The sequence below is a fragment of the Eptesicus fuscus genome, chromosome 24, assembly GCF_027574615.1.
Source record: "Eptesicus fuscus isolate TK198812 chromosome 24, DD_ASM_mEF_20220401, whole genome shotgun sequence".
Lineage (NCBI taxonomy): Eukaryota > Metazoa > Chordata > Mammalia > Chiroptera > Vespertilionidae > Eptesicus > Eptesicus fuscus.
This window is the reverse complement of record NC_072496.1, coordinates 292,218-319,643: the sequence shown is the minus strand read 5'-3', so window position 1 is coordinate 319,643 and position 27,426 is coordinate 292,218. Positions and strand designations below refer to the sequence as shown.

At 52.4% G+C, this 27,426-nt stretch overlaps 1 protein-coding gene across 2 annotated transcripts in view; it reads right to left on the bottom strand.

Moving 5' to 3' along the window:
• Window positions 1-27,426, bottom strand: part of KDM5B (lysine demethylase 5B) — a 37,934-nt gene that overhangs the window by 8,480 nt on the left and 2,028 nt on the right. For both annotated transcript variants that reach the window (XM_054712905.1, XM_054712906.1), the window contains exons 2-20: window positions 18,663-18,740; window positions 17,308-17,430; window positions 15,207-15,377; window positions 14,620-14,754; window positions 13,679-13,775; window positions 12,072-12,181; window positions 11,249-11,407; window positions 10,726-10,845; window positions 9,395-9,553; window positions 8,303-8,484; window positions 6,981-7,143; window positions 5,609-5,728; window positions 4,619-4,813; window positions 3,583-3,764; window positions 3,309-3,433; window positions 2,380-2,530; window positions 2,148-2,262; window positions 1,462-1,817; window positions 313-451 (exon numbers count right to left, since the gene is read on the bottom strand). In XM_054712905.1, coding sequence (XP_054568880.1) covers window positions 313-451; window positions 1,462-1,817; window positions 2,148-2,262; window positions 2,380-2,530; window positions 3,309-3,433; window positions 3,583-3,764; window positions 4,619-4,813; window positions 5,609-5,728; window positions 6,981-7,143; window positions 8,303-8,484; window positions 9,395-9,553; window positions 10,726-10,845; window positions 11,249-11,407; window positions 12,072-12,181; window positions 13,679-13,775; window positions 14,620-14,754; window positions 15,207-15,377; window positions 17,308-17,430; window positions 18,663-18,740 — 2,880 coding nt within the window. The remainder of the gene's footprint in view (window positions 1-312; window positions 452-1,461; window positions 1,818-2,147; window positions 2,263-2,379; window positions 2,531-3,308; window positions 3,434-3,582; window positions 3,765-4,618; window positions 4,814-5,608; window positions 5,729-6,980; window positions 7,144-8,302; window positions 8,485-9,394; window positions 9,554-10,725; window positions 10,846-11,248; window positions 11,408-12,071; window positions 12,182-13,678; window positions 13,776-14,619; window positions 14,755-15,206; window positions 15,378-17,307; window positions 17,431-18,662; window positions 18,741-27,426) is intronic.

Here is a 27,426-nt window from a genome sequence, read left to right as displayed (position 1 = left end):
CATCCAGGTTGCCGACACGCCAACCAGAGACAACCATACTCATCGAAGACTAAAAACCTACATTTCTTTCTGAAATTCACATTTAGCTCTTTCTCTTCGATCCCCATTTGTTATGAAAGACATTTAAATATTTGTACCAAACGGTCACCCGATAGGGGGGTAAAGACATCAAAACACGGTTGAACAGAGCTAGTAACCGGGCCCACCCAAACACGGAGTCTGTGCAATGAAATCTAGCGCAGTACCCTTCACGGATTTTCAATTACTCCTCTCACCGACACACGGACCCACTCGGGACTGTTGCAGACCGACCTGCAGGGCCTCCACGTCCTGAAGCCAATCCCTGGCTTTCTGCACCGCGTCCTTCAGAACAGCCCCGCTGGGCAGGTAGGCGGGGATCTCCTCCATCTCCTTCACCGCCGTGGCCAGGCTGGTCAGCGACTGCCGGGGCCTGGCAGAAAGAAGCAACCCACTCAGCGTCTGCACGATGTCATTGCTCGTGGGGTTTACCAAAGAAATGAGAAAAACCACCTTGAAGGAAAGTCAGTCCAGCAAGTCATTTTTTAAATGGCAATAACTACTAGATCCTCAACTAATTAGTTTTAAATGGCTGCCTAAGACTTAAGAGCATCTAAGTGACAGCAAAGGACTTAGCCTTTAAAGCATTTAAGCTCTCCTTCCTCCTCGCTGTAAGCGCGTACAACCACACACTTCCATTCGCAGCTTAGCAGTCCTTCATGCTAAACGAGATACACGTCAAGACACAGTTTCACTAAGAAAATTAACATCGTCCAGGATGTCACAATAGACAGTGATGTTTGTAGACCTGAAGCCTGTAATTTAATTAACCAAAGTCACCCCCGTCGATTCAGCTAAAAACCTTTAAGAGTTCTCTGGGACAGCCACACACCGAAGCAGCGTGACCAACCCTCGTCCTCTGCCAATACCACGTCGGGCTGGAGAGCGTCTGTGACTCAGATCGTTTCTGTGCGTCACGTTGCCAACTGGGCCAAACGACCCATCAGGACGGCGGACAGCGTGCCTGGTCCAGTGCCCTCGGGACAGAGGGGCGCCACGACTCCTCTGCGGCAGCCCCGCGTCCGGCCGGCCCCGCGTGCCACAGAACCAGCACGAGCTCGGACCTCTCTCGAAGGCCTCCTGGATCCCATTCATTCACTGAGTGAAACAACAGCTGCACTTGTCAATATTTTCTCTCTCAAAGATGGTGTCAGGTAGAAAAGGCTAGAAAAGGCCTATTTGAATGATTCATAATCAGAAAGAAAAACTAATCTTCTGTCCAACTTCTAAGCCAGCCCCAGCATCTCTGCGGCGTCTCCCTGCATCCCCACCAGCATCTCCGCGGCGTCTCCCTGCATCCCCACGCACAGCTGCAGCGCCCGAGTGCCTGTCTGTCACACCCTCCTCCCCCCACCCCCCCGGGCCGCCCGCCGGCCGGCTCACCTGGCTCTGAGCAGGCTCCTGGCCTTGTCGTCCCAGTGCTCAGACACCGTGAGCAGCTCCTGGAGCCTGGCCATGGCTTTCTCCACGGCTGCGTACGGCGCCAGGCCCACGCCCAGGTCTATGAGGCGTCTCATGTCGTCTAAGGTGAGGGAGCTGGGGTCCAGGCACGCCTGCTGCACCTCTTCCAGCCAACGGGCCTGCTCCAGGCGGACGCGCACCTCCGCGAGCTGCGGGAGGTCAACATCAAACTCGAAGCTGACGTCCAGCAGCTCCTGCAGCTCGGCCGCGCTGGGCGTCTCCTCGGAGAGCACCTTCTGGCTCTGCTGTTGGAACTCTTCCACACGACTCAGAAGGTCCTAGAAAGCACCCGGTTGTGGCATCAAAACGGTGATTTCGGTCGGTTTCCTCCCGACTTAGAATCCCTGCATAGTCAACGTGCCCCTTACCGCCTCACCGCATGTTAGAAATAACACGGTAAGTGAGGTGACACACAGCTCCATGACGCCGAGACAGCGACTCAAACAAGACCCCAACCAGCTCCTCCCCCTCTGCTGTGTGAGCTGCTGTCCTCGCCCTGCACACCCCCGTCAGGGCCACCAGCGGCCCTTTCTCGAAGACAACGTAGCCATGCCCGCTGAGCGCACTCACGCGCAGGGTCCCCAGGCCTCCCGGCGCCTGGCAGTTACCTTCAGCAGCGGGGCCTGGCTCAGGGCGCAGGGGAGCGCGTACAGCTGCGTCACGAACTGCCGGAGCTCGCTCACCGTCAGCTGGTTCGGGGACTTGCCTCCCCCAGATCGGAACCTTTAGAGACACAGGCCCGGAAGCCACGTGAGCACACACCCACCCTCCCCCCGGGCTCCAGGGCCGCGGAGGCAGGGCAGGGGAGCCCCGCTCAGCCCACGAGGCCCCGGCACACACCTGGTCTGCCTCTTCCCGTTGAGCAGCTGCTGGGCGACAGAGGCGCACTTCTCCGCGTCCTGCGTGACCAGGCGAAGGTGGCGCAGGAGGTCGTTGTCCGGGAATTTCTTCGTCTCAGACTCTTCGATCAAAGCCTTCAAGCTGGCGAGGCCTAGGAAGGAAGGAAAGGCGCCCTCCTGTGGGTCCCGGACGGATGTGCAGAGGGGAGCCCGCTCTCACCAGCTCTGACCCACGGGCACCCGCACTGCTCTGTCACGGCACCGCGTACGCTCCACGTGGAGCGTTCCCAACAAGGGCCCCGAGGTGCCCTTCAGTGCGGAGCCCTTCAGAGCGGAAACGTTTACGTGGAAAGCAGCCGACTCATCAGAACAAAGTCAGTGCAAACCCCGGCCGTGCCGCACGCCTCCCTCCGCACTCCCTCTGCAGCTGGCAGGCAGCGGTGTGCTCACAGGTAGGGCCCAGTGCCACCCCTGAACACCGAGGGCACCCCGAGAGGCTCAGCAAAGGAAGCCCGGCGACACGAGGGGGCAGGGAGGGGGCAAGGCTCTCAGCGGCGGACGGGAGGCAGGAGCTGAGGACAGGATGTGACGCCAGCACTCCAGAGGCGCCGCCTCCATCGTGACATCTCGTTAACAAGTTCCTAAGGTTCCGTGTAAAACGTGAAACACTTTGTTTCTGAGACAAAGAGGTGAAGGTCACTCTGCACCCTCACCATGTGGCCGTCATGAAGCACCCCATCCCGCACTGCCCCCCACCAGGGCCTCGCTGGATGTAGGGGCGTCTCCCCATCACTCGGGTTTAAACCTCCTCGGCTCGGCTGGGTGAGCCGGGCTGCAGAGCCGGCAGGACCCGCTGCCGGCTGTGCCATCTGACGTGGCTTCCTGCCACCCGCCCCCCCCGCCGGTACCAAGTCCTTCCTGGCCACGTACTTTTCTTCTTGCTGAGCTTTGCCTCCAGAGCGTCGTTCACGGTCACGGCCCACTCGTTGTACGACTCCGCTCGCAGCTTCAGTGCGTTCATCATGGGGCAGAGGTCGTCCAGGGTGTACCTGTACCTGCAGCCGGGCGTGTGGTTTGGAGAGTCAGTGTTTCACTCAGCATTTCCGCCCTGGAACAGGGAGGTCACTGAGCTTCTATGACGGGTTTCGTGTGTCCCACAGAAAACAGCCATCTTCTTAAAGCAAAGGCTTAAAAACCGACTCACCGCAGCATGTAGTTGCCGGGAGGGCAGGAGCACAGCTCGGGCACGTGGTGCAGGCACACCAGCAGGCCGGGCTTGCAGTCACAGGACACGGCCGACATGAAGCACGTCGTTTTGCACTTTATACACTGACGCTCGTCGTCCGGCAACAGCTCAAACTCCAGTCTTGCCGAGTCAATGACTCCCTGCAACAAAGTGAGCGTGGCCGTCTCTGCGGGACCGTGACCACCAGCCCCCAAGACAAGCACGCAGAAGCTGCCCGACCACCACACGGGCACGGACCCAGCTGTGGGGAACGCAGCGCGACAGGGGCCGCCAACGCGGCCGTGAGGACCCAGTCGCTGTTGGACAAGGTTAGGTCCTGTGCTTGGCCACACGGAGTGAGAAAGCAGGATGACAAAAACTCGAGCGAAGCTCCTTATTCTATTCAGGGGCAGAGGTCAGAGCGAAGGAAATGTGTGCACTTTCTACTTCCGGGGGAAAGCGGAGGACACACACGGGGAGAGGGAGGAGGTGGGCGAGCAGGACCTGCCGAGAGGGGGGACGATGCCGAGTGGCACAGAGCCCTTCACCCCACAAGTTATCTGAAGGGACCCCGTTCTCTGAAAAGGTCTGTGCAAGAACGAGGCCCAATAAAGCATCTGCTAACGGAAAAGGTGTCGAGGAAAACGAAGGCTGAAGTGACCTTCACCTGCAGCTGCACCACGTGCCAGCCAGACCCGGACGCACCTCGTGGTCCGAGCGAACCCTCACCCCCTTCCTCCTTATCTGGGCCTGGATCCAACCCAACCTCAGAGTGCCGTCAGCTCGTGAACCTCACGCTCCTGTTTCACTCTTTTATTCTGATTGTGGGGTTTTTTAAAACTACTCGTATTTTAGAGAGAGGGGAAGGGAGAGGGAGAGACAGACATCTGTTGTCCCGTCATCAGTATCCACTGGGAACTAGACTAACACACGACCTTTATACGTGGCATTGAAGTGTCTAAGAACTCCGCTAAGTAAGACCCCACAGCACAACGCTGGGGTTCCAGAGCCTCACCAGCTTGCGGACGGTCTCGCGGAGCGCCCTCTCGTCCTCGATCATGATGGCCATGTCCTTCTGGACGGTGGAAGCCACCACTACGTCCAGCACGCCGGCCTTGGCGGCCATGCGGCAGATCATCTCGTCGTGGGAGAAGACGCAGTAGCGGTGCAGCAGGCGGTAGTGCTCCACGCACTGGCGGCCCAGGGGCAGCTGGGGAGACAGGGAAGCACGTGAGCCACTTCCTGCTGCCAACACCGACCTCGTGACACCACCCCAGAGGTCACCTTGTGGGTCTGCAGAGCACGTATCAGCTCTAGGAGCCTCGGGCCCTTTAAAGCCTGCATCTCCAAGACCTGGCCGAGCCGCCTTCATTAAAGGCATTTACAAGGCCCCAACGTATTACCTTTGCATTACTGTTCACAACCAGGCAGAATGGAGTTGGAAATACGGATTTACACGTTTTCTGAAGCACCTGTGCCGAACGGGGCTTGGCTAACGTACTTCAGGGAACAAAAATGCTCCGAACGACACCAAACAGTGACAGATGCAGGAGCCTCGTCCCTCAGGAACGACGAGCAGCCATCGCTCGTTAGTGCTAACGCCACACGTCAATCAGCACCTTCCTGGTGAATGACAGTGTGGACACTGACAGGAAACCCTCCCTCACACAACTGAGACCATCGGTGTCACCAGAGCGGCTGCTCAGTGAGGACCGGGCTTCAGACTGGACCGCCATCCGTTTGCAACGAGATCCTGAGCTTCAGTTAAAATGTAAATCAAGAGACTCCTTGTCGAGCCTTTTACACAAGAAACAACTGTCCAGGGCCCCGAGCAGAGGGCTCAGGACAGGCCGTGTGCGAGCGCCTGGTCTCGCCCCGAGGGCGGGGAGCGGGGGGTCCACTACCCGCCGACCAGCCTTCTGAGTGCAATAGGTTTAAGCAAGCCACTGCCCGCAAAGCTTCTGCACGAGCGACGGCGGCAGAGGCTCACGGGCATCACCCATACCCAGTCCACGGTGCAGAAGTTCACGGCCTCGGCAAAGTTAAAGCCTTGGTTGAAGCCGCTGTGGTAGGCTCTCGGGAACGTGATCACAAACTCCCCGGCACACTGGTTAGTCCGGTAAACCTACGGAGACAGACAAACGGGAGGTTTTCAGTGACATTCGCACGGAAGGCCACCTGCACGTCGACATCAGAGGCTCTCCGAGGGGGTGGCTTTCCGCTCCGTAAACGTGAGCCAGAAAGAAACAGAACACGCTGCCACGGTGAAGCACGGACAGAGTGCCCCAACCACAGGGCTGTGCATGGTCTGAAAAGGACACACGGCTACACCCAGGTCAGGACACATCCTCCTAATGCAGCCGTAGCAAAGAACCACCTGGATCGTTAAACCAAAACAGGCCGCTGCTCAATTCCCAGTCAGGGCACATGCCCAGGTTGTGGGCTCAATCCCCAGTGGCGGCATGCAGGAGGTAGCTAATCAATCATTCTCTCTCGTCATCATGGATGTTTCCACACACTCTCTCACTCTCTCTCTCTCGCTCGCTCGCTCTCTCCTTTCCTCTCTCAAATCAATAAAAAAGAACATATTTTTAAAAATAAGCCCAGCCTGGCCCAGCTGGTTGTGGTGGCGCCCGTGGCGCTGTCTCCATGCCAGGAGACATTGCTCCCCCACAGGCACACATGTCCTAGCCTCTAGGGTTCCCATGAGACATGCACCCAGGGGTGCAGTGAGCAGCAGCAGCTCATCCCAGACTCACCCCTCGACCTGACTTCAAAGGCCCCTTTCCAGTCAGCCAAGCACCGTGCCGTCTCTCCTGCTGCTTCCTCTGGTCTAAGCCCTCCCTTGTTACATGTCCCCAGCTTAATACACGTGCTCTCAAAAACCACAGATCAATCGATAGGTAGATAAATTAATAAAGCTTACTTAGGGGTGGGGGATTACTGTATCCATAATCGACCAAACATGTTATTTTCAGTTCATCATTGAAAATTAGGATCCTATAGGTTCAATACATTATTTTTTAGAGCAGGGACAGAGCATGGATTCTGACATCGAGTTTCATTCTAATTATAACATAATCTAGCCTTTTCCCAGTGACTGATACTGACAAGTAACGTGTGTTATTGAAGGTTTTGTCTTGTTGCAAAAAGAAACGAGGTATAAGTGAAAGGACAGAGTATCCAGTGCTGAGAGCTGCGTGACCTGTGAATGGACTAAGCACAACGGGACGGACACAGACCAAGCCTGACCGTGCTGAGGACCCCAACGCCCGGCCCAAGCCTCCAACAGCTCCGCCGGCCAGGCGACTCGACGGAAGGCACCCCGCCCACCTGACACCCAGCCCGGGGGTGAAGCAGGAGGAGGCCGGACGTACAGGCACTTCGTGTGTCATCAGGGTGTTGGGGTTCATGATGGTCACCAGCTGGTGCAGCAGGTCCGGCTGGGAGACGAAGAGCTCGGGTGCCAGCCTCTTCATGACGCTCTCCAGCTGCTCGGCCGCGTACCCGGGGACGCCGTACCAGGTTTTGGGCTCACCCCTGGTAACAGATTAGAAAACCAACCCAACTCAAAACATATGCAAACATGCATTTCAGTAGCGTCTTCAAATCACATTCACAAAATCAACCCGCAAACTCAACACAAGCAGGCTAAGCGGTCCCCACGCCCGGGCCCTGCCCTGCGAGCTCACCGCACAGGAGTTCACACTGGGGAAGCCTGGGGAGATGGGATCTGACCGTCCGTGCGCAGGCGTTTTCCCTCCAGGCTTGGAGGCTGACCATGGACTTTCCACCTGAGATCCCTGTCCTCCCTCCCTTGGTCTGACCCTTTAGAAATGCAGGTGTCTAGAATTTCTAGGAGTATCAGGTGTCCCGTGAGTCTAGGATACTGGGTCACCGCCATTTCCTAGGCTGACAAAGAATGCCGGCTCTCCATCTCCCTTTCCCTAGTCCATTACCGCAAACACTCACAAGGCAATTAGCATTTCTAAAGGGCTCTTGTTCTTCAACGCATTTGCGATTGTCAACCAATTAACCTGAGCATCCCTGTGAGGTATGGTAAATGTAACCATTTTATAGCTCGGAGCCACTGCCTAGGGACGCAGAACAGATATGCTACAAATACACGACTACTCCCTTTCTTGCGGTACATCCTTAAGTTCCTGATGTTGGGATTTACATGAGTTACAGGTCTTCAAATACCTTTGTACTTAGAAAAGAAAGGAAACGGGGAGTGGGGGACAGATGTGGGGAAATGGCTTTGGATGCAGAGTTTAAGTTGCCCCAGCCTTCACCCCACCTGGGGCGGTTTGGCGAGGCTAGAATCAGCACCACAAACAGCAGCGGGAAGTCCCAGGACCTGGAGGGCACAGCGTGCCTGCCCTCCACACGCCCCAAAGGGCACCGAGGGGCTTCCATGAGTCACCGCGGCTCTGCGGCAACCCTCTGTGAGGAAACCCTCTGTGAGCAAACACCTGGGTGACAGCTGGTACCCTCCCTCAGAAACACGTCGGACTTGAAAATAGCGTGTGCGCGATTTCAGGGGCTCATGGGCTCCTAGAAGTACTTCAGAGCCACTTCCTTAACTTGTCAGGACGCCTGTCCCAACAGCAGTGAAACATCTTAGGGAAAAAACACAGGCCCTCTCTCTTCATACAGTTAAGAGACGCCCGAGAGGGAGGGCCCAGGGCCCGCTCACCAGTGCAGGTAGTTGATGGAGTAGCTCCAGTGATCCTCGATGTGCCAGCAGAAGGAGGAGAAGCACATGCCCACGTACAGCCAGGGCAGCTTCATGCCGCAGATGTCGGCCGTGATGTGGGCCAGGACCGACTGCTCCATCACCGGCATGTTGTTCAGGTTCCAGCCGCTGTCCAGATATTCCTGCAGACGGAGGACAGCACGAGGCTGAGCTACAGCATGCTCACAGTTCACAACGGCGCTGTTTTAAAACCATGGTGAACACAGTCCCCTTCGAAATAAAAATGCGGGGAGGGAGGGAGAAGCCCCTCCGCTGACCCTCGGACGCCACAGGCGGCTTCTGGCATTTGATATACACGGACTCCGACAGCACAGGCTGTGTATGTGCCGCCTCCTTATTGGACTATAGAAGGGTATAAACATGAGTGGGTTTGCATGAAGTTTAAAAAATGGGCAAATTACTCTAAGGTGCTGTAAGTGAGGACAGTGCTGGGGGCAGTGGTTGTCTGAGACGGGAGGTGGGAGGGCCGAGGGGACAGAGGAGCTGCGGGGGAACGGGTGCCGCCAGGACCTTCCTGTGCTGGGAGACGGGGTGTTCAGTGGAGAACACTCATCAAGCTGCACATGTGACTGTGTGCTTTTCGGTGCAAAGATTAGATTTCAAGAAAGTTTACCCCAAAAGATGTCACTTCTTACTAGGACAGGAACAGAAAACACGCTAGGAGCTTGCTAGTGTGGAAAACGATGGACTCAAACCTTCACATTCAAAGACAAGTAGTAGGTCTGGTCCCAATCGCTCCGATTCCCTCAGAAAGAGGACCACAGTGAGCGCGTCTGAGGGCCAGGGGAGCGAGGCGCTGTCCTGCCGTCCCTCTGCGGTGGCACAGCCGGGACCAGGACTACTTTGTGGGTTCCTCCTGTTCTTCTGGAAATCATTAAAAACCTGGTGCTTCAGGCTTTTCCTGAAAGCACTCGTCCATCGCTTCCAGCCGACAAGGGGAAGCGGAGCAGCAGCGTCCCAGGCGGCATCTCCTGTGCAGCGAGGCTGCCGCTGGCCCGGACGCCGCCCCCTGGGTCAGGGACAGGCACCCACCTCCTCCTCGGGGGAGAGCTTGGCCTTGCCGTCGCGGACAGGGAAGCCACTGCCAAACTCCTTGGAGGCGATATCGGCTCCGTACTCGACGGTGACGTCTTCTTCAATGGTGCTCACCAGGCGCCAGAATTCCTTCTCCACCAGCTCAGTGGGAACCATCTGGAGACAGAGCCATCATAAGCAAGAGCAGGGACGCATTTCCAGACACGCACGGCCGGCGGCCGGCCAGCCGGGGCGAGTGACAGGGGCCCCAGGACCTCACCTACGGAGCACGCTTCTCTCTGCTCCACCTGGGAGTACAGACAGTAAAGCTATTTAATAACCAAGAGTAACGATGGTTAAGAATTCACGTTTCTCGCCCAAGCCGGTGTGGTTCAGTGGATAGTGTCGGCCTGCGGACGGAAGGATCCCGGGTTCGAATCCCGGCAAGGGCACATGGGCCCAGGTTGTAGGCTCCATCCCCAGTAGGGGGGGGGGGGGGGGGGCGCGCGTGCGAAGGCAGCCGGTCAATGATTCTCTCTTATCATGGATGTTTCTATCTCTCCTCCCTCTCCCTTCCTCTCTGAAATCAATAAAAATATATTTAAAACAAAAAAGCCAACCCGAGACAGAGGAGGCCATGGACCCGCAGCAGGACTGGGTGAGCCAACACCTGGGCACGATGCACAAGGGGCCGAGAACGGAAAGGGGGTGTCACCGGAGCTTTAGCCCCATCGCGTGAGCACACACTGGACGTCACGTGACAGCTGACGTTGGTGATGTCAGGGAGCCAGGGTCCCCCAGATCCTCGGGGCCATGGACGGCCAGCAGCCATCTGACGTCAGTCACCACCCCACGGACACGACCCAGCGGCACGACCAGCGTGCGGGAGGTCCCTGCAGCACCCCATCCGGGGGGAGCGGCTCAGGAATCCATCCTTACGGCGAAGCCTTTGATTCTGTGTGCTCCCGTGATGAGCGTTAAATGCTGGGTGAAGCACGCACGACAACGTAACAGTGCACTAAGTGGCACACGGATTGGTCACTCAATACGTCTTGTGAGTTTTCTTTACATTACATTTGCTGAGCTGGGGGGATGAGTGGAGATTTCGTGTACTGATGCTGTTACTGCTGCTGTGCCATCTGTGTGGCAACACCTACCTCTAGAGAAATCAAATGAAAACCTGGAAAGCATGTAAGAATTCTGTGGGATTTAATGCCACTAAACGAGTGACAGGTTTCCCTGCGCACGACCAATGACTACGAGGTAAGTGCCATCTCAACTTTGCCTTCAGACCCACCTTTCCCAAAAGCTGTTCAAATCCTAACCCAAAGCAGCATGCGTGTACATACGTGGACTGGCATGTTGAAGTAGTCAGACTTGAACGCGTCTGCCATTTCCCCAAAAGTGCGGAGGGTGTAGTCTCTGGCGGCTTGCTCAAAGCCAAAGGCTTCCTGTGGCTTACTGCACTCCTGCCCAAAACAGCAATTCACACAGAAAGCACATGACCACAGCTGCTCATGGTACACTCCACTCCTTAGACAGAAACAAGTCTGGGTGAACACACATCAAAATGGCAGCCGTGGTTGCCTGTGGACTCAAGTCACACTTTCATTGTTAAAGCCGTTCGGCGTTTAAGAATCTCGGCAAAGCGCACACAGTGCTTTAGGCATGGAAACAGCTTCGAGTGTTATTAACGCTCTCCTGCCGCTCGCTCGGCTCAGCGGGGAGCCCCGCCTCCCTGTGCAGACAATCCCCAAAGGCCACGTCTGAACCGAGGCCACGGACAGCGTCACCGCCTCCCCCGCCTGCCGTCCCTTCTCACCTGGGCCACGGACAGCGTCACCGCCTCCCCCGCCTGCCGTCCCTTCTCACCTGGGCCACGCACTTCGGGCACCGCCAGTCTCCCTTGGGCACGTCGTGCAGGGGCGGGACCAAGCAGAAGGTGTGGTAGCTGTCGTCACACCCGTCACACAGGAGCAGCCGGTCCTCGTCGCTGCCGCTGCCGCACAGGAGGCAGACGTACAGGTCCACCTGCAGCCAGGACACGGCACGGGCACGGAGTCATCAGCTTTGGGAGATTCTGAGCGCTAACTGGCCGCAGGTATGACCCAGCCTCTCCCGGCCGCAAATGACCGGCTCCCCCGACACCCCCGGACCTGTGCACACAGGCCGCCAGCACCTGCTCCCCACGCCTCCCTTCTCCTTCTGAGCTGGCAAGTTGTAAAACACCTGCTTGGTTTTTAAAAAATATATATTTGAATTCATTTCAGAGAGAGGAAGGGAGAGGAAGAGATGGAAACGTCAGTGATGAGAGAGCATCATGGATCGGCTGCCTCCTGCACGCCCCCCACTGGGCATCAAGCCCACAAGCCAGGCGTGTGCCCTGCCCGGGAATCCAACCGTGACCTACTGGTTCATGCCAGGCAGGTCGATGCTCAACCACTGAGCCACCGGGCAACCCCCGTTGATTTTTGATCTAGCCTTCAGCTCACCGGGAGGAGCTCGTGATGCGTGAGCAATTCTGAGTCACCAGCTCACCCCCTCAGAGCTCACGTATCCGTGTGGCTCCTCATTTATAGGCTGATACGATAAACTGACTCGAAAAGGTCTTTCCCGTGTCAGACACCGAGCTGGCAGGCCTCAGGAAGGCACGAAAGGAAAGCTCGGGGTCCAGCGTTCAAAGAGGTCGACTCACAGCACTGGTGGTTTTCTTCGGTCGGCTCTTGGGTTTCTCCCTCTCACTCTCCATCAGGTGCTCCTTCTTCTCCGAGGGCTCCGGCTTGATGCTGCTTTTCACGTCTTTCTCTGCAAGAGGCAATCCACGTCAGCTCCCTGTCCCTGCTCGGGCTCCTCCCTCCTCCCTCCCTCCCCATCGCACAGAGGACGCCCACAGCCTCCCGGTTCTTCCCGCTCAGCAGCAGTGGCGCCCGCGTTCCTGTGCTCAACTCATGATAAACGCTCACCCCGTTCAAGTCCAAGATGGGGTACAGATGCTGCTCAGATCTGTAACCGTTTAAAACACCACGTACTGAGGGTGAGGGCGGCAGAAGAGGGTGAAGGGGGGTGAATGGAAATGGAGGGAGACCTGGGCCGGTGAACGGGGTGGAGAACACACGACACAACGTGAGACGATGGGTTACAGACTCGAACACCTGAAGCCTATAGACAGACAGTCCTCGGGTACGTCCGACTCGACGTGCCGTTCGTGGTTACGTCGCCATCTCCCATTTATTTATAAAGAGTTCCGTCATTTCGACGTATGCACATACGTGCTTTATGTTTTTTATCGTTTATTTACCACAAGTAAAGGTCAGGAATTGTTCTCTTTCTTTTAAATTTTTTTATTGTTTCACTTCATCCCGCTGTGTCTGTGCTCCCCGTGAGTGACGTAGGTGCTCAGGTAGGTGGGTTCCGACTGACGGCGAAAATCGCCTCACGCCGCGCCGTAGGAACGGATCTCCGCCGTAACCCGAGGACCTACTGTAACTTTATTAACCAACGTCACCCCAATACATTCAGTAAAAAAGCAAAAACAACAACAGAACACACACTGTATCAGGCAAGCTCTCGTGGCCCGACTGTGAGGGCCTGGCCCTGCCCACCCTGCACTGCCTCCCCTCCCGGCCTCCCGGTTCCAAAGGAATGGCGGCTGAAACACTGGCCGTATGAACTACCCTGCGGTGGGCACCGTGCTAAAGGCTCCCATAAGTTATTAATCCTTTGCAACAAACCCACCCCAGGGATAAGAAAACCCACACTGGAGGCCGTCACGGAGTATCTACGGTCATAAACAGTCCGTGGCCAAGCCAGGGCTCGGTCTGTGTTTTTAAAAATCACTTCCCATTCCACAGCTCTGCCTCCGTCGCCCTCGCCCGTCACCGGGACCAGGCCCGGGACTGCCTGCCCAGGACACAGGACTCCTCCTGCGAGCCCCACGCCTGCACCTCTCAGTGCCTGGCCTCCAGCAAGGCCAGGCAAACCACTTTCCACCCGAATTCAGATTCAGAAAGCAGGTCTGCCGCCACGCGGAAGTGAACCTATCAGACACGCACAAAGGCACAGTGCTTCCCACAAGCCCCTGCTCCTGCACTAACTGCTGAGCCCGGTTTCAGAGCCGCAGCTACCCTCCCAGGTGCCTCCGTGTGCCTGGCCGACTGAACTGTGAGAAGGACATTAACACGTGACATCAGTTCCTCACCCCGTGCTTCCTAGGCAATAGGTGCCACAGTGTTTTCTTAACAAACAAAACAGCGTTTTCACTTCCTTTTTACGACTTTCCTAGTCACACATCAGCCTCCTTACCATTTTCATATTTTGGAGTTGGACAACCCATTCGACGTCTCAGATTGTGAGTTCTGGCTTCTGTGGTCTCTTCTGATTCTATTTTAATATTCATGGCCTTTAAAAAAGTTGACATACACATAAATATATCCTCTAAAAACAAATACATCTCAGCTCTACCTGGAATCTCAAGGGGCGATAATCCTATGAACTGTCTCTATTAACATGGTATTCAAACGCCCTTCTCTCTACCCTCGCGATGGCTATTGTTGAAGAACTGGGTGAGGAAGCTGGTCCTCCTCATGGGTCCTCACGCTCCACTCTGACGGCTTCTGACAGCCAAGGCTCCCTCCCCAAAGCCGCTTCATCCTTTTGTCTCAGCATCAGCGATTGCCAGACTCCATGCTCCTTTTTCGGAAACGTGAGAAAAATGGCTTCGCTATTATCTAACATCTCTATTTTTGTAAAGGCCCTGGCCAACTGGCTCAGGGGTTAGCGCGCCGGCCGGCTGATGGGAGCTCCCGGCCACAGGCACGCACCTGGCTGCAAGTTCCCCGGCCCCGTCGGGTGCACGTGGGAGGCAACCAGTCGATGTGTCTCTAAGAAAACGTATCCTCGGGTCGGATTTTAAAAAGTTCTCTCCAGTAAAAATCCCCCAGCGTCACACCGCCCAGCCTGCTCCCCCAGCGGCACAGCCTGAGCTCCTGAGACGACAGGAAGCCCAGGGCCAGCGTGTGGATGCCTCTTCCCACGGCGGTTAACAGGCGAGCAGCCGTCTGTCCAGCAGCATGAACCAGAGCGAGTGCTTGGATTCCTCACCCTCTGGCAGCACAGTTCCCCCAAATACAGAAGCCAGAGCACACCCAGCCCCTCTGCAAGACCAAGGCGGCTGGAGACTCACTACGAGCGCCTGCGTGGGACAGACAGCACCCGGGCCAGACAGACGCGCGCGCAGCTCTCACCTCTGCTCGCATGCGTTTTGCTCGCCGGGCGGGGGGGCAGGTCTCCAGGGGCTGCACAGACTGCCTCTGGGGAATGTCGTGGGGCTTGTACTCCTTGTCCTTGGTGTCTGTGGCCAGGTTAGGCTTCTGCAGACACTGGAAATCACACACAAGAACCCCCGGTGTTAAAGCCTAGACAACCTCACCATTACTATTACACACACACAGGCCTGCAGTGTTTTAAATCTAAATAAACACAAAGTCCACACGTGCCTGTCTCACACATGCACACACACAGACAGACAGACACACACACACAGACACAGACACACACAGACACACACACACACACACACACAGACAGACAGACACACACACACAGACACACACACACACAGACAGACACACACACACACACACACACACACACACACACACACACACACACAGCCTTCCCCGTCCCACGGCTGCTCTCAAAACAGAACAAGAAACTGACGAATAACTCACAACAAAGTCTTCCACACACAATCCAGGCCTGTTCGCTCCCCATGGACACAGCGTGCGCACCACCCGTGGAATACAACAGAGGGAGGCCCCCCAATACTCACCCTCAGACTGTCCCCCGACAAGAACAGGTTGTAGGGGTGGAGGATGCGCTCGTAGTGCCCTCTGATGTGGGAGCCCACGGCTTTGCCAGGAGCAAACCCCATCTTGGTGGCAATTTTGGTCCATTTTCTATCCTTGCAAACAACGGCAAATCCACCTTCTTCTGCAACTAACTGTTAAAAGAAAAAGAAATTAGAAACACCTACACAGAAACCACTTCTAATCCCCTCGTGCCTAGGTATGACTCCAAAAACAAAATGTCCTCAGCTCTGGTAATCTTCTAACAGTGCATTTTCTAAGCCATAAGGAAATACACACACACTACTTCTTTTTAAAGAATCTTCTCTTTTTTTGTAATCCTCACCAGAGGATATGTTTTTTAATTGATTTTTTTCTGAGGGGGAGGGGACATGGATGTAAGAGGAAACATTAACAAGTTGCCTCCTATACACCCCCAAGTGGGGACCCAACTCCCAACCTAAGAGTAAGCACTGCCCGGGAACCAACACGCAAGCTTTACGTGTAGGGATGAAGCTCCAACCACCTGAGCCACCGGCAGGGCGACACTGTTATTTTTAAGCTGGAAAATTAAACATCGCTTTGACAGCTACTCCACAATGGTTCTGTACCCCAAAAGCTACTTCCCCGAAGCAGTGAAGACTTTCTGGGAGGAAGCACTAAGTTAACAATGAAATCTCTCTCTAAAGAAAGGATCCGACTCAGTGACCCTTTAAATCCCCACAAGCTACGAAGGAGGGAGGATGGCAGTGTGTTTGGTAGGAAGAATGTAGACTTAAGGCTGGAGCCTTGTTATTAAATTATGACTTGAACTTTTAATTCGGTCAGTTTTCTCTGAGCCTCAGTTGTCCTGGCTATCCTATATAATAAAAGCCTAATATGCAATTTGTCCCCTTTGGCAGGAGTTCAACTGCTCGCTATGATGTGCGCTGACCACCAGGGGGTGTCGTGGAACATGGCTGGCATCTGCGATGCGGTGCTGGCAGCAGTGGAGGCGCCGGCCCCGGTGAGCCCTGACGGGAGCGGAACCTTGGCAAGGGGAGTGGGCAGCACCTGGCCAAGACGGGTGCAAGCGGGGGCCCCATCGCCCCCCGGCACTGAGGGAGCTGGGCAGGGGGCCTGGCCCCGATCGATCGCCCTGCAGGCAGGATGGTGGAGCAGGTGAGGGGGCGGCGCCAGGCCACAGTGGGGTGCCAGGCGGGGCTGCAGGGCTGCGAGGCTGGGGGCACAAGCTGGGGCCCGATCCCCGCAGGCCACCCCGAGGGACCCCACCTGTGCACAAATTCATGCACCAGGCCTCTAGGTATATATATATATATATATATATATATATATATATATAAAAGCCTAAGCAACCAGCCAGTAGCTATGACGCACACTGACCACCACGGGCAGACGCTCAATGCAGGAGCAGAAACTACAGGCATGGAAACATGGAACAGACTGATGAATCTCAGAGGGAAGGCGGGAAGAGATTAACCAAAGATCTTATATGCATACCAGAGGCCCGGTGCATGGATTCGTGCACTGGTGGGGTCCCTCAGGCTGGCCTGCAGGGATCGGGCCGAAACCGGCTCTCCAACATTCCCCGAGGGGTCCCGGATTGTAAGAAGGCCAGGCCTCTAGTTTGTAATAAAATAGGAAGGTTTAAAAAACAACAACAGAGCCCTAGCTGGTTTGGCTCCGTGGATAGAGTATCAGCCTGTGGACTGAAGGGTCCCAGGTTCAATTCCAATCAAGGGCACATGCCTGGGTTGTGAGCTCAACCCCCAGTGGGGGCGTGCAGGAGGCAGCCAATCAACGATTCTCTCTCATCATTGATGTTTCTATCTCTCCCTCTCCCTTCCTCTCTGAAATCAATAAAAGTCAATTTAAAAACAAAACGAAACAGAAAAACAGGTGGCGGCAAAATATTTCACAAGATAAGGCTTTCAAGACCTGCCACGTAAGAGCCCAATCAACTGAACCGAACGAAGCATTTCATTTTACACATTTCAAACAACGAAGTTTGCGCTTTAAGGCAAAGAAGACCCCATTGGTGCTGCCAGAAGGACGGTTAAGGGAGAGACGCTCATTGCCTTTCACCTTATTCAGCTGAAACAAGTCCAGAATCTTCCTCTCCACGTGGGGGATCTTCAGCGTGCTGCCCTGCAACTCCCAGTACTTGGCAATCTGGTCCAGGAAATTCAGTTTTACACGGGTCTGCGCCTGCACGGCACAGAATTGTGTTTAATCTTATGTTAAGGTATTTTCCTTCTTACAATATTGAAGTGCAAGAACACTTTTGAATTCAATAAACTGTCAAAAAGATACAAAATAAAGCTGGTTAAATAATTATTTAACTCAACAGAAACTTAATTCCACTCCTACCGTGTCCCAGCAAAAAGCTAAGCCCCCGTCAGCCCCCGCGGCGTCTCGGCTCTGCGAGTGCTTCCTGAGGGCGCTGGAAGCAGCCGTGTGACAAGTCAGCTGCCCATGCTCCCCTCCACCTCACCACGTCGGTGCTCTGAAGGCCTGCTCTCCCAAAGCACCCGTTTTCTTACCTGCTCACACCGCCATCTGACAGCATGAATTTTAACAAGTCCTGAGGACTTAGCGACCACAGAAAACCAGCTAAGTTTCCTAAGTGCGATTCCTTTAACAGATTACCACAGTGGTCCACAAGTCCTTAAAAACTGTCGTTTTTCTTTTCCTTCCTTGTAAATGTTAGGCAGTTTTAGAACTGGCACAAGAACAAACTGAGAGCAATGCTCAGACCTTGCCAACCACCTCCCAAGACCTCCAAGCTATGCCCATCTCCTGTCGTTCAAGTTCAACTTGAAAACGCATGCCCGCGCCACCACCAGCGGTGCCCACAGCATCCCGGGGACACACGTTCCCACTAAGAATGGCTGCTCAGGAGAGAAAACCAAAACGTGCTCTGGTCCAAAGCGAAAATCAGATCGGCAAACACGACGGTGAACACCCCGCCTCCTCCGTGACCCGCCCGAGCCCTGCTCGCCCTGCAGTGAGGTCTCAGCAGACGGGGCTGAGACCCCGCTCTTCTCTCGAGCCCAGCTCACTCCTCGGGAAGCTGGAGTGTAGCAAACTGGGGTGAAGACGTGTGCTTGGAAGAAAGTCAGAGCTGAAGAATCTCTCCCTGTAGATGGTTCTTAAAGGACATTCCTTTCAAAACCTAAATCCGAGTGGGTGCCATCTAAACGTAGATTTCGATGAAGGAATAGGCTAACCAGGGACAAAAATCGGTGTTTTCCACGAAAATGGGTTTGCTGCAAAGGCCCCGCTGCCATGTTCTTTACCATGATCTTCAGTGATTTGGCCATATTTTAGTTTCACTAAAACCACTAGCCCTGTGGGGGCGCCTCTGGCCGGGGGCTCCTCCACCCCCCACCCACCCCCCCCCCAGGACCCAGGCCCCAGCGCAGCAGTGAAGACAGTACCTCCAACTCGTTCAGCCTCTGGATCCGGGGCGTGAAGTGAAGCTTGTCGACATCACATGCAAACGGCGGCTGCCAATCCTGGGGACGAGGCAAAGGCTTGTGTTAGAAGAACTTCTAATTCTGGCATTTTAAGAATTATTTCCTATTAAAACCCTGGGTTCTAGGGTTTTAATGGATACTTTTAGGTTATTTCCTTTACTTTCCAATAGTGCTCATTATAAACAAAACACCCATACTCTAAGGAAGCTTGTTTTAGCCTCATTCAATGGTCCAGGTCTCACATCCTGCAGCTTGAGAGGGAAATCAACCTGAGCACAGCAGCTTGGACTCTAAGAACGGGGCTTCATTTGGCTCGACAGGCAGACACCAGCTACTTGTCAGTGTAGCAATGGTTTCTAAGAGGAATTAAAAATTACAACTGCCTTCACAAAACAGTGCTACTGGTGCTCAATAAATGTTACTGAGCAAGTAAAAATTCCAATTAGGAAAGTTAATTTCTTTTTACTTTATTGATGAGAGAGAGAGAGAGAGAGAGAGAGAGAGAGAGAGAGAGAGAGAGAGAGGAGGGAGACATCAATTTGTTGTTCCACTTATTCATTGGTTGATTTTTTTAAAATATATTTTTATTGATTTCAGAGAGGAAAGAAGAGGGAGAGAGAGAGAGAAACATCAATGATGAGAGAATCATTGATTGGCTGCCTCCTGCACACCCCACACTGGGGATCGAGCCCACAACCCTGGCATGTGCCCTTGACCGGAATCGCACCCAGGACCCTGAGTCCACAGGTCACCGCTCTATCCCCTGAGCCAAACTGGCTAGGACCACTGGTTGATTCTTGTGTGTGCCTTGTCTGGGGATGGAACTCACAACGCTGGCGTATCGGACGACGCTCTAACCAACTGAGCTGCCCAGCCAGGGCAATAGGGAAGTTAGATTTAAATGTTTCGAGAGCTAAAGGTGAAAAGTAGAAAATCAAAAGCTGACTGCTAAAAAGTTGCCAATTAAGACAACTTAGTGACAGACTCTGTAAACAAAGGGAACTGTTTAGTAAAGACACACCCACTCCTTCCTTAGAGGGTAATTGTATCAACTGAGGTTCACACTGTGGCATGGTTTTCCCTTCACTGAGATGATACACCAACTCCCACAGCTTTAATGTTTAAAGCCTTCCACAGACAACAGGAAGACTGCAAGAAGAGACAGATGTCCCTTTAAAAAAACAACTCAGCTGCTCATCTACCCAGTCTTACCTTGAGAAAAACATCAAATGAAGTCCTACAAAATACCCAGCCGGTCAGTACTCCTCAAAACCAAAAACAAGGTCGTCAAAAACAAGGAAGAGTCTGAGAAACCGTTATCGCCAAGAAGAGCGCCCAGAGAGACGTGACAGCGCCACGAACAGGGCAGCCTGGTGGGGTGCGGCCCAGGAGGGGCAGCCGGTAGAACTAAGGGAACCTGAGTGAGACACAGGCCAGGTTACTGACCGAGTGTTTCCTGAAAGATGCTAAGACTCAGTGAAGAGACCGAAGGCCGCTGGCTATCTAGAACGTCTCACTTTTTCACTCCATGGAGGGAAAGATGGGCAACTAGCTGAAGCCGTTACCAAGCCCTCCTGGTTCCACAACGGCCTCTTCCAGGACGACCGAGAACCCTCTTCCCCAGCGCGGCATCTTTCCTACCGAGTTGAGCCTTTGCCTAAGCAACGTTCCCTTCTTACTAACACAACCTCTCTCAAAGTTCTGGCCTCAGGATCCCACCCCCTTTTTAAATATATTTTTACTGATTTCACAGGAAGGGAGAGGGAGAGGCAGAAACATCTATAATGAGAGAAAATTGTCGACAGGTTTCCTCCTGCAGCCCCGCACCAGGGATCGAGCCCACAACACAGGCACGCACCCTCGACCAGAATCAAACCCGGGACCCTCCAGTCCGCAGGCCAACGCTGTATCCACTGAGCCACACCAGCCAGGGCAGGACCCTTTTTAAACTTGAAAGGTGAGGGCATCAAAGAGCTTTAATGTGTATGAGAAACAGCTATCCGTTTTTACCACATTAGAAATTAAAAGGCATTTTAAAAGTCATTTCATTTATTAAGCACAAGATAGTGGCGCTGTTTTATTTCAAACGTTTTCCAGTCTGTGTACCTGGCTCAACAGGAACAGGCTGGCTTTTCCTACCTCCCGAAGCCCATCGGTGGCAGCATCAGTTGTTGTGGTTCAAACATAGAAAGAAAAGATGGTGGCTGGCGTTTAGTTGACAAGAGGAAGTTCCCTTGGACCTGCTGAAAGGGTCTTCGAACCCTCCCGTGTCCTCAGTCCAAACTTGGAAACCAACTGCCCTCATCGAACCCCTAAAGGTTCCCCATCCCATCCGTCCTTCCAGCAAACTGCCCACCGGGTATCAAAAGCAGCCTTGCTTTCCTGTGCTATCCCTTTCACAAGCCACAGTCAATGCCTGACCTGTGTGTAAGGCCAACATTCCTTACACACACGTCAAACCAGTGTTCCCTTACACACGTCAAACCAGTGTTCCCTTACACACACGTCAAACCAGTGTTCCCTTACACACACGTCAAACCAGTGTTCCCTTACACACATGTCAAACCAGTGTTCCCTTACACGCATGTCAAACCAGTGTTCCCTTACACACATGTCAAACCAGTGTTCCCTTACACGCATGTCAAACCAGTGTTCCCTTACACGCATGTCAAACCAGTGTTCCCTTACACACATGTCAAACCAGTGTTCCCTTACACACATGTCAAACCAGTGTTCCCTTACACACGTCAAACCAGTGTTCCCTTACACACATGTCAAACCAGTGTTCCCTAAGTCCTACCCCCGAAATGATCCCGAAACACCAACACCACCGTTTGCAAACATACGTGGTATTAAAACAGTAAGGACCAAAGGATAAGAACATTTGTGAAAATGATGACTACAGACAGAACAGGCCTGGCGAAAGCATCAGTCCAGCTTCACAGAACTACTTACTTAAAAGAATGTTTTACCTTCTAAACATTAAGTATTTGGAGAGGCGCCCGCCCAGGTAGCCCGGTTGGCTGAGCTGCAGCATGACCAGAAGAGCTACTTAAAATTCAAACGCTTGGGGTCTACAGCGGTCAGTGAAAGTGATGAGCCAGGAGTTTCCACACAAATGAGCCGGCCAACCAATAAACACATGAAATGGCTAAGCTCATACATATTGATAAACTAAAAGAACGAAGGTATGATTTAAAATGTTATAGATAGCCCTAGCTGGTTTGGCTCAGTGGAGAGAGCGTTGGCCTGGAGACGGAGAGGTCCCGGGTTCAATTCCAGTGAAGGGCATATGCCTGGGTTGCGAGCTCGATCCCCAATAGGGGGCGTGCAGGAGGCAGCTGATCAATGATTCTCTCATCATTGATGTTTCTCTCTCTCTCCTCTCCGAAACCATTAAAAGTATATTTTAAAAAATAAAATAAAATTTTATAGATAAATATACTGGACAGAAGACATGGTACGTCGAGCAAAACAAAACAAAAGAACTCACAGACATGGACAACAGTGTGGAGATTGCGGGGGAGGAGGGAGGTAGGAGAGGGTAAAGGGGGGTAAATGGTGATGGGGAAAAAGTAAAATGTAGGAAAAAATTAAAAGAAGTGGTACGATGATGATGTCATATACGTGCATCTCACGATCTTAACTGGTTTCCCTGCGGTTGGGTCTGGATGGCCAGGAGGAAGCTGGGGAGGGGAGAGAAGCTGGGTGACTGCTGGTATCTATCTGTGGGGGAGCCGCTCCGTGTGGGAGGAACACGGCCCGTGGAGCTCCTCGCTGCCCTTTAGCCGCTGCGACATCTTGGGCAAGTCCCGTACCTTCTCCGCACAGCCTCCTTTCTATAGGACCGTCACCCTCAGCAACAAGGATGAACACATACCAGAAGCCACATGTTCTATTCCTACCAAGTATCCTTCCCACGGGATCTCTATTCTCTAATACCAACTTCCAAACCAAATGACCTTGCATCTAATCAAATTCTAAACGCTGCCCCCTCAAAGAATCTTGGTGAGCAATGATCTACTATATAAGAAAAACATGCATTTTTGCAAATGAAGGTCGGGACAGCCACAGGGTTAGCAGTGAAAACACAGGTGCAGAGGAACCCAGAAGAATGGGCTGCCGTCAAGTACCAATGTCTCAAACCCGAAACCCACACCCTACACAGAGCCCTGATGCCAGCTCCCACTGGAGTTTGGTGACTCTTCCCAATTTGTCCAAAACGTATCAGAATACTGGCCAAGAGCCTCTCTAGAAGAACAAGCTGGGAATCCCTGGAATCTTACAAACTGAAGGTTATGTGTACTCCCCAAATTCTCTTTATAGATCTCTCTCACCTCCACCCCCTCACCTTTGACCCACAAATTAAGATACCAGAATGCAAATCCCAGAAGATCCTGCTCTCCCGGTCTCCTCCCTCCTGGCGAGGACGAGGCGGCACCATCTGGTTTAAATATTACCAATGACGAGTTGGTACAACCACACAGAAAACTGGGAGGATCTTGCCTTAAAGACCTTGTAGTTATGTGGTTTCGACTGGGATTTGTTCTTTGTTTCTGGAGTTATGAGATTGGAGTAAACTGGCAATGTTTGGTATCTTTAGTCTGGAGTGTGTATGCCTCATAGGAATATGCTTAATAAAAGCTCTAACCAAGTGTTCAGAGCACTCGAGGTTTTAGACTTTAGTTCTCTCAACGTTACGGTTTGGTCAAGCTGGTGAGAGGGCGAGCATTCACACAGGAATGCTCAGCTCTGCCTGCAGCATGTGCACAGCTCAGCTCCAGCACCGGCAGATGTGAAACTCGGAAGAACACTGCGTACATCCAGAACGCAGTATCAAGGGAATTTCTAGATTCAAGATAAAGACAAACAAAAAGAACCACTCTGGAGGCAGAGTGCACTGGTATAGGGGTCTGCCTCAGAGGCAATGCCAGAGGTCCAGTGACAGCAGATTTACTTAACAAACACCGGAGAATCCAGGTTTGGGTGATTACATAGAAGTTCTAATTAGCTTTCTTGTTAAATCTGCCTGATAGTAAAGAATAAAATAAATATAATCCAGCCTGTGAATTTTACCCCATCCCTCGCCTCTTCTACAAGTAAAATAATTGTAGAATATTTAAAACTCCATCTATTTACCCTCCTGTCAGGCAAGAATTGGATTCCACAGCATCACAGCCATCCCATACCAGGGGCAATTAAATAATTTTAAACACTTCTTAACACACAACTCACCAAAACCAACTCCTGCCAGTATACACACACCACTCTAAATACACGTCACACACACGAACCTGCAACCTTCCTGAAATAGTTTATCACACTAATTTTTTTTAAGTTCCCAGGTACGAAAAGCTCCGCCCAAACCAATGGAAGAATTATATTCTGTATATTCTAGTTTTGATGCTGGGTGGGCTTTTCACTTTTTAAAAAATCCCTTCACTAGAGGAGAAAATGAGGGACATGTATTTGGCACTAACCCGTCTCGCTAAGTCTGTCCCCATTCTCCGGCAGTAAGCAAATACGCTTGGGTAAGCTCCTTGCAAGCCATCAATTAATTAATCGGACAGCCGCCCTAGGTCAGTGTCAGATCCCCTTATACTTACTTCGGAGAAAAATAACTTTGTCCGAGGTCATGATGGAATTAGATTCAAGATTCTACCTGCTTATTTGTGTTTTAGGTTTAGAAACAGTTACTCCTTCATTTGCATAAGAGAAACTGACTTTTAAAAACACATAAAAATCCACTCTCTCTCCCCTTGATAAAACTTTTTATCCCAGCAAAATAGTACTTAAGTTTTACATCTGTTGTAAAGTAACAGATTGCCAAGTGAAATGAAATCAACAAGTTCTAAAAAGCATTCATTATGAGATCTTCCGCCTGGCAGTGTTAACTGGTCTTTCATCAGAGAAATGAAGTTAATCTTGTGAGGGGAAGAGCGCTTAGATTTTAGGGGTATTGACAGAAAATATTTCCCAGTGACCTGACTTTTAAATTGTTCTTTGATGTAGCTGGTACTGCCTACACATTAGATAGCAATTCTGCTGCAGAGAAACGGCGGTCCGGGCTGAAAGTCAAATCTGACCCACTCATCGGGGCCTTTCGATTCGTTTCCGTGAAACTCCTTTTCCAGAAGCGGACTGATTCTATGTCCTGGTGGTCCTGACTCCCAGCTCTGTTCGGCTGATGAAACCTGGCGGGGAGGAAACTGGACAAAGAGCAGAATGGAGAAATCCCTCCACCCACCACCCCAACAGTGTGCCCAGACACGGCCTGAAGACGGCCAAGCTCTACACAGGTTCCAGCAAACGTGTAACAAAGCAACAAAACCACCGCTCAGACGGAAATGCAACCCATCCTCACGGGACAGAGCCCATCACTCACTGGAGGCTGGCACCCCGATCCTAACGGCCCAACCCCACTCATCCCCAGTAGGACAGCAGTTAGGCCACTAGTCCACTCTCAGCCCGGGTGGCGTCTGTTCTGTGCTCTCCCATCAGGAACACCGCTAAGGGCACTCTATTCCTCACGCTCCTGCAGATGCGTGAATATTTCCATAATAAAAAGTGTGTAACTCACACCTGGAATTGACGGCCCTGGCAGAGGAAAGTAACGACTCCTTTATACCCAGGAAGAAAGCGTATGATTGAAATGAACAGGTGAACGAGGAATGGTCTACAAGGGAAGATTTAAATGTGTGATGGTGGTGTTTTTTAAAAGGACTTACAGGAATGCAATAAGTCAAATTCCATATCTTTGTTCTAAACATCTTACAATTATGGCACAGAAAGGTCTCAGAAACTTCTCCTCATTAGTCTGGTTCATATACACTGGGACGTACAAGAAAGCACACTCACCACAGAACTCATCTAATAGTTAATGAAAGAAAAAGGAACATTTTGGGAGGAATTTTTTGGAAGTGTACAAAGGCACATTTTCCTCTTTAACCCCGTGCTAGGACAGTGAAGTTAATACAACGTTTAAGAAATCTCTTAGGACGCACACAGCTATCATCTAAAACAAGTTTCTCCCACCTCCGATTTTAAAACCCAGTTGCAGCCCTGGCGGGTGATTCAGTTGGCTGGGGCATTCTCCCCAACACCAAAAGGTCGTGGGTTCAATTCCCCCTCAGGGAAGACAGCTAGGCTGCAGGTCCCAATCCCGTCAGGGCACATACGGAGGCAATCCATCCATGTTTCTCTCTCATACCGATGTCCGTCTGTCTGTCTCCCCCGCCCCTCTCTCTCTCTAAAAATAAAAATAAATCAATAAACATAGTCTCAGGTGAGGATTTTAAAAAAGTTCACAAATGGGCATGGGGTTTCTTTGGGGTGATAAAAATGTTCTAGCGCGGACTATGGTGATGGTCGTACAATTCTGTGAAAACATGAAAAATGGATGAATTGTACGGTATATGAATTATATCTCAATAAAGCTGTTATTTTTTAAAGTAATTGTATGTTCTTCCTTCACTTAAGAATGTTTCTATTAATGAGCCTTTTCTCCAAATGTCAAGGGTTTAACGTGACCAAAGAATCACAACAGAAAAATTTTGTGACAGACACACACAAAAGTAGAAAACCAGAGAAGGTTAGACCCACGTCAATCAACCGGCCCCAGTGGGTTTTGCTCAGTGGACAGAGGTCCGCCCTTGGACGGAAGGTCCCAGGTTTGACTCTGGTCAAAGGCACATACCTGGGTTGCAGGCTCAGTCCTCAGCCCTGGTCCGGGCGTGTGCGGAAGGCAACCAATCCGTCTCTCTCTCTCTCTCTCTCTCTCTCTCTCAGGGATGTGTCTCCCCCCCACTCCCTTCTTTCTACTCTCTAAAAAAAACAAAAAACAAAAACCAGTGGGGAAAAAATATATCCTCCAGTGAGGATTAACAACAAAATCAAGCAAACTGAAAATGGGAGAGAATGACAGGCTGGAAAAAGCGTGAGCTCCATATCACTAACACTTCTATTGCACAAAAAAAGGATTTAGTTCTTATCCGTTCCTAAGGGTGGAACCAATAGGCTCACTCAAAGATGCTGTGTTAAAACACTTAAACGTTTGTTTTACACTTTGGCTACAATGATGAAGGGATCAAATTAATGACCACAGGAAGTTAAAGGTGAAAAAATGTGCCTCGTGTGCCATCTGGGGTTTGACTTAATCCCTGACTTTTGGACATTTCCAAAGAAGAAACTTGTGAAATCTTGCCTACCTAGGGCCAAACGTTTGAGGGCAGGGAAGGAAGTTATTAAAGCCAAAAAATGCATTCCCATCCAACGTGGGAGATGCAAAAGCCGACTATGTCTGCCTGATAGCCCATCCCTGAAATCATCATCTCCAAGCACCACAAAGTGACACGGCAGAGGGGGCTTGTCCTTAAAGAGACTCCCGCGTACATCCAGAGGAAACGGAAATTTGTGTCTTAAAGGTAACAAAACCAGAAGTCAGGGTAACTGAAGAGTGAAAGAAACAGCCCAGGACCCACGCCCGGTTATCCGACAGCTGATGGAACGGACCTTGACCTCAGGAGTAGACTTCATTCCCTGGTCACGCGTGGCTCCCTACATTCCCACAAACTTCTGTGGACAGAACCCCGTGGCTCCAAAAGGAAGGCAGTCTAGGCCCCCCCCTCACTGAGGAAGCAGCTACCCTCCACCTCCCCGCCTCCAACGGAAGACCCACCGAACAAAAGCAAACAAATGCCCCCTAATTCCGGCCCTCCCCTCCCAA